Here is a 7,227-nt window from a genome sequence, read left to right on the forward strand (position 1 = left end):
ACGGGCTTCTTTCAGTTTCCGTCTACCAAATCCACTCACAAGGCTTTGGTCGGCCCGAGGCTATAGTAGAAGCCACTTGCTCTCTCTCTATATATATAGCGATGATGATAAAATTATATCTATATAATTAAAACTTTATGAACTGTGTGTGTAGAACGCGTTTGATAGACATCATCCACGTTACAGATGAGTGCTCTTTCGAAGAATATTCTCAACAAATTTCCCTTCCTTAGGGGCAGAGGAAAGGAATATAAAATAAAACGGAAACAAAATATGTCAACTTTTTGCCTAGAGTTCCCTTTTTGTGGATAACACACACACACAATATATATGTATATGTATATATATATATATATATATATATATATACACACTATCAACGTAAGCTAATGTACCAGAAGAAATACATCAGTAGTTAACGATTTAGCGAGGAAAAACATTTGAGGGTGGTTAGATATCGAACATGGGGATTAGCATGGATCATTATGGTAAATATAATTCAATATTTAACGAGAATATATATATAAATAAAGTGATGATTGTCAAAATACTTACCAGACGCCATTTTCACGCTGGCTCATAGCCTCGTGCTCCGCAGTGAATGGATCGTCAAGAATGCGGTAAATAAATTAAAAAAAACAAAAACGAAGTGAAAAATAAATCAATAAAAATAAAAAAAAGCAACAACGGTCTGTTGTTGGTGAAAAAAGAGGAATAATTTAATAAATTTCGAACGAAGAAAAACAAATCAACTAATAGTTTTATTGAGAAAAATAAAAAATAAAAATTCGCAAATTTTGTCAAGTTTCTATGTAATGAGAAAGACAAAAGGATTTCGTCAACGTATTCTCGTCTCGACAGAAAATGAAACTTTTTAACAAAGTGCAAACTTTACAACATTGTTAATTAAATAAATAAATACTTATATATTTATCTATCGAATTATAATTCGAATAAAAAGAAATAAAAGTTTGCATTGTTATTTTTTTTTATTTATGTTTATCAAATAAATGTTTCTCTCACTATCGCTTGATATTTTGCTGCGGACCTACATTTGGCGGGAAAGCTGAATTTCTTGCTTTCGTGTTAAAAAGTTTTTCATGTTGTTATGGATCCTCTAGCGAAACCGTCAATTCGATATGGACATAGTCCCGGTCACACGGATGTCTGTTATGATGATTCTGGAAGGTAAAAATGAAATATTTAACTTATATATTTTGTTTCCACGAGCGAAATCTGTTGGTATTGTTACAATCTATTTAAGTCCCATCAGTTAGATTCACTATTAGATGTCTTCTTCGTGGTCGCTCCACCTCCTAGAAATAGCAGCGAGATCATTCTCAAACCATTGTTTACTGTCTTAAACTAGGAAATAACACATTAGACAATGTAGTCTCACATAAACTTTAAAAGACGAAATGGTCACAACTAAAATAGTTTTGATTATAAGTCTGCTCAACTAGGACTAAAAAAAACAGCTACTTACGGAGCTTCGGCCTGTTAAAAAGGACAGCTAAATAATATGTCCTTCAAATCACATCCTATTGCCTTTAAAAATAAAGACACAGCGGATAATGCAGTCTTACATATACTCTGCCTAACAAAGAGATGAGATAGTCATGGTTAGGACATTTGGGATCATAAGTTCGTTTTGTCAGTTCTAACTCGGGTCTAAACAGCAAACATAGCAGCCAAATATTCTTTTCTACTCTAGACACAAGGCCTGAAATTTTTGGTGATGGGGGTCAGTCGATTAGATCGACCTCAGTATGCAACTGATACTTAATTTATCGACCCCGAAAGGATGAAAGGCAAAGTCGTCCTCGGTGAAATTTGAGCTCAGAATGTAAAGGCAGACGAAATTCCAATAAACATTTCGCCTGGCGTGCTAACGTTTCTGCCAAGCTCGCCGCCTTTCACCAGCAAACAGGATGGCCACAGAATACCATTTGATCATAGGTCTGTTCGATTAGCAGCAACGGAATATTCAGATAACAATACCAGCTCAGTAGTGTAGTCTGCGATGCATTACTTGAAAGAAGAACAGTTAGGATGGTCACAGCTGGAGTTCATTCGATCACAGATCTACTTGATGAGGGCTGACAGGGTAACAACCATTTATTTTGTATTCCATTATGATTCCTTTCATATTTAGAATGCATTTGCTGGAATTGATTCGACCACAGATCTGCTTGATAAGGGCTGACAAGGAGAATGGACACAATAATTGTTAATAACTATTATGATTCCTTTCATCATATTTAGAATGCATTATAGGAACCGATATCAGTATTTAACTGGTATCTTTGCTTTATTAATCTCAGATGAATGAAAGGTAAATTAATCTAAGTAGGATTTGAACTCAGAATATGAAGAGCCAACTATTCTGCCAATTGGTGTAGAGGAGTTTTTCCAAACTCTTTGTGTATTTCTGCTGTTTATTTCTTACACAAAGCAGAACAAAGTTCATTACAGGTCAAATGATGGTGGTTGTGGTGGCGGCAGTGATGATGATGATATCTCATCTTAGTGGATAGCCGAGTCAGTTGGGCAATAACTAGACTAGCATCCGAGAGATCAGCAGTTCACACTTTATTATTGCCACGGCATTGTACCTATGGCTGAGTTCATCTAGCTGTAAATAGGTATATCCGCTGCAAATGAAGAAGCTGAGTGACAAGGTCACTCAGCTTGCTAGAAATAGTAGTCAAGTCTCCATCATATCACACCCTACCTCCATCTTTCTTACCCCCCCCCCCTTTTTTTTTTTACCTATAACCCCTTTTGTTTCCTATTTTACTCTACTAGACCCTCATAGCCATTCAGTGTTTAAAAATTCCAATTGTATTTTTATACTTAAATATTATTAGGAATTGTATAAATAAAAAGTGTTAAAATATTTTGCGTATTGTAAGAAGTATAACCAATTTATTACAGGAGTGGCTGTATGGTAAGTAGCCTGCTTACCAACCAGATGGTTCCGGGTTCAGTCCCACTGCGTGGCACCTTGGGCAAGTGTCTTCTACTACAGCCTCGGGCCGACCAAAGCCTTGTGAGTAGATTTGGTAGACGGAAACTGAAAGAAGCTTTGGTTGGCCTAAGGCTATAGTAGAAGATACTTGCCTAAGATGCTATGCAGTGGGACTGAGGCAAGCTTTTTACCACATAGCCACACCTGCGCCTAGAGCTAAATTGTATAATGCTTTTGTTACCAAACTGCCTGAAGCTGCCTTTGATTTTATGATCCAAATCGAAACTTGCTCTCATAATTTCGTGTTATCTTCCAAACATTAAATTATTTTACTAAATTCTTCTTTATATTCAAAATTAATTGAAACAAAAGCATTGTTGTCAACAAATATGGTGACATTCAAATAAATACATTTCTAACTAAGGTCTTTTATCTATTAATCTACTTAAAATTGTCAAAAATATAATATGCGGCATCACGTAGAGAGTCTGATGTTTATAGGATGAAAATTAAATGAAGAAAAGTAAAGAACATGATTTTATTTAACAAATGCAGATACAAGTTAATAGAATTCTGAAGTAGAGTATGTCTAATCCTTATTTATCCTCTTAAAAAAAACGAAAAGAAAAGCAAAGAACAAAACTGTTTAACACACTGTATGCAAATTGACTAACTTCAAAAATGGCCTGTTTACTGACTACAGGGTGCATGGTTTTGCATAGTATTCCTGGATTTCTGGAAGCTAGACAAGGGGTCTGTTATTGTATTGGACTGGCCAAACCCAACACCACTGAGAGGGGTAGAAAAAAATTCGCAAAGACTAAAAAAAAATTCCTGTACCCCAACAGCAGAAAAATAGTTTGGGAATGATTTCATTCTGTATCCAATGTCAGCTGATTCTTAATAATATTTTATAATTAATCTGTTGATTTAAAAAAAACAAAACAAAACTAAAATCTCCAAAAAAGGTAAAAACTATCTTTGATTAAGAAGCTTTAAAGTTTTATAAAAGGATTTACATGGCTTATATTTTCTCTATTCTATATAGTTTTAGTGGCTTAATTAATTAATTTATTAATTAGAGAAAAGTATTAATTTTTCTTTTGCTAGTCTATATCCATAAAATTCTGTCTTCCTACCCTAGATAAGTCTTGCAACATGTTCGATTTTGGGAAATCAATAATAGTTGTAGAATATTCTCATTGAATATATTTAACTAAAGGTTTATATATGTATGTATATATATGTATGTATATATATGTATGTATGTATATGTATGTATAATATATGTATATATTTGTAATATATATACACACACACACACACACACACATATATATTTATATTTATATATTTGATCCTTTATATTGAACACTCAATATTTCATCTACATTCAATACTTTATTTCATGGTGCCATCCATTTTTATTTTATTTTATTTTATTTTATATTATATATTGTATATTATATTATATATTGTATATTCCATATTCTATACTCGACATTGGTTCTGCAGGAATATAAATAAAACATAAAAAACAGACAGTGTTGGAACTCTTTTAAACAAAATAATATATTCCTCTATACACAATCATACAAAAAAACCACCTTTTTTGTATTTATTTTTACTCACACACATATATATATATATATATATATACACAAACACATATAATCATCATTTTAGCCTTTACTTTTCTATGCTTATGAGGGGTTGCTGAAAAGTTCTCAGTTGTAAGGGTATCGTGAAAGGCCTGGTTGGAGGCCCAACCTTCTGAGTTCTTTTACAGGGTTTAGGAAAAGTTGATGAAACACTGCAACAAATGTGTGAATCTGATAGGTGAATATCTTGAATAAAATCATAATTAACCAATCCTCCAGATTGAACCTGAAACCCTTTAGTTCTTGAAGTAAACCTAAACACACAGGTAGCATTTATGCCTATATCATTTACATATTGTTTGAGCACCACCCTCTCTTATCCATCTTTTTCTTTTCTGTCTCTTCCTTACACCTGACCAGTTTCTCTAACATTTTGTTTTCTTTTTGCCATTTGCCTCCTCTCACTTGCAGATACATTCTGAGCTGTGGAACCGATGGTGATGTTCGTATATGGGATGGCTTCAACGATTCTGATGCGATGTCATATCAGATTGGAGACAAGGTTTTTGCTGTTTTGTACAAGGTAAGAGGGATTTGTTGTTGTTGCTGTTCTTGTTTAGGCCCTTGGTTCAGTCTTGATCAAGCTGACTTACAATCGAAGGTATTCTTGACATAGCTATCCTATCTTTTATGTGTCCAAGATTTCAATCATCATCATCATCATCATCGTTTAACGTCCGCTTTCCATGCTAGCATGGGTTGGACGATTTGACTGACAACTGGTGAAACCGGATGGCAACACCAGGCTCCAATCTGATTTGGCAGAGTTTCTACAGATGGATGCTCTTCCTAACGCCAACCACTCAGAGAGTGTAGTGGGTGCTTTTACGTGTCACCCGCACGAAGGCCAGTCAGGCGTTACTGGCAACAGCCACAGGCCCACACCCCCAACACCCACACTGTTAGGATTGGCACTCTCAACGTCGGCACGCTGAAAGGTAGGTCTGGTGAAATTGTTGAGATGCTTGAACGGAGACACGTAGATATGTGCTGCATCCAGGAAGTAAGATGGAGAGGAGGTTCTGCGAGGTTCCTCACAGGCAAAGAACACAGGTACAAGATCTTCTGGGCAGGGAACACTGACGGGGTCGGAGGCATAGGAATACTTCTTATCTATTTTCAAGACTGTAGGGTGTAATTTGACAGGTTTGGTTGAGCTTTCTAGCAGGTTCACTGATTGGCGTCTAGGCGTGTTTGTGTGGTAAGAAGCATTGCTTTCCAACCACATCGCTTCTATTTCTAGCAGGGTGAATGACCGCATAGAAACTCCTGGTAGAATCGTTAGCACGCCGAGCAAAATGTTTAGCGGTATTTCATCTACCATTACGTTCTGAGTTCAAATTTTGCCGCGGTCAACTTTGCCTTTCATCTTTTCGGGGTCGATAAATTAAGTACCAGTTACGCACTGGGGTTGATGTAATCAACTTAATCCATTTGTCTGTCCTTGTTTGTCTCCTCTATGTTTAGCCCCTTGTGATCAATAAAGAAATAAGAAGCTTGCTTCCCAACCACATCGTTCCGGGTTCAGTCCCACTGAACCATGTGGTTGGTAAGCAAGCTACTTACCACATAGCCACTCCTGCGCCTTCTGTGAAAAAGTGCTTGAACTAGGGATGGTAATATTATCTTACTTCGAAACAGGTGAAGGTTGGCAACAGGAAAAGCATCCAGCTATAGAAAAATTTCCATCAGCGAATCTTGCTTGATCCATACAAGCATAGGAAAATAGACATTAAAATGATGATGATGATGCTAATGATTACAATGATAAGGCCTCATTTCTCCAGTGTCTTTCCATAGATTCAGTAGGGTGTATGAATTGAGGGAGATTTGGCTTCTATTTCTAGCAGGGTGAATGACCACATAGAAACTCCTTCCTTGTTACAGCAACAGCTGCGAATATATTCTTCTTGTATTTGTTTGTTTATTACAGAATCACAAGTTCTACACTGCATCTGATGTCAACAGCATCCAAATATACACATTTCCAGATGGCATAGCAGATGGGATGGTCACACGGTTCACTGCTCCTGCTAACCACATGTGCTTCAACAGAGCAGGAACAATTCTGGTTGCTGGGGCAAGGTATTTTGCAAAATTTTCTTGTCAACTTTGTACAAGAGTAAGCTTTTGCTCGTTTGTTGTTGTTGTTGTTGTTGTTGTTGTTGCAGTTGTTAGCACACTGAGCAAATTACTTAGCAGCATTTTGTCCATCTGCACGTTCTGAGTTCAAACTCCACTGGGGTTGACTTTGCCTTTCATCCTTTCGTGGGTTGATGAAATAAATACCAGTTTAGTACTGAGGTCGATGTGATCAACTTGTGTGTGCATGAGAGCATGTGTGTGTATCTGCGTGTGTGAACAAGTGCTTGCACGCATCTGTGTGTGTGTGTGTGTGTTATTTCATTACTATCCACAAGGGGCTACACACAGAGGGGACAAACAAGGACAGACAAACGGATTAAGTTGATTATATCGACCCCAGTGTGTAACTGGTACTTATTTAATCAACCCCGAAAGGATGAAAGGCAAAGTCGACCTCGGTGGAATTTGAACTCGGAACGTAGCGGCAGACAAAATACTGCTAAGCATTTC

At 36.5% G+C, this 7,227-nt stretch overlaps 2 protein-coding genes across 3 annotated transcripts in view; one reads left to right on the plus strand and one right to left on the minus strand.

Moving 5' to 3' along the window:
• Window positions 1–660, minus strand: part of LOC106867384 (uncharacterized) — a 61,109-nt gene extending 60,449 nt beyond the window's left edge. The window contains exon 1 of one of the 2 annotated variants that reach the window (XM_014912241.2): window positions 556–660. In XM_014912241.2, the coding sequence (XP_014767727.1) occupies window positions 556–565 (10 nt within the window). In that variant the 5' untranslated portion in view covers window positions 566–660. The remainder of the gene's footprint in view (window positions 1–555) is intronic. The other variant, XM_014912240.2, reaches the window with a different exon arrangement.
• A 411-nt stretch (window positions 661–1,071) lies between these two features.
• Window positions 1,072–7,227, plus strand: part of LOC106867383 (WD repeat and HMG-box DNA-binding protein 1) — a 38,985-nt gene continuing 32,829 nt past the window's right edge. Inside the window, exons 1-3 of the mRNA XM_052971559.1 lie at window positions 1,072–1,188; window positions 5,044–5,155; window positions 6,566–6,717. Of these exons, the coding sequence (XP_052827519.1) occupies window positions 1,109–1,188; window positions 5,044–5,155; window positions 6,566–6,717 (344 nt within the window). The 5' untranslated portion in view covers window positions 1,072–1,108. The remainder of the gene's footprint in view (window positions 1,189–5,043; window positions 5,156–6,565; window positions 6,718–7,227) is intronic.

This window comes from Octopus bimaculoides, chromosome 11, assembly GCF_001194135.2.
Source record: "Octopus bimaculoides isolate UCB-OBI-ISO-001 chromosome 11, ASM119413v2, whole genome shotgun sequence".
Lineage (NCBI taxonomy): Eukaryota > Metazoa > Mollusca > Cephalopoda > Octopoda > Octopodidae > Octopus > Octopus bimaculoides.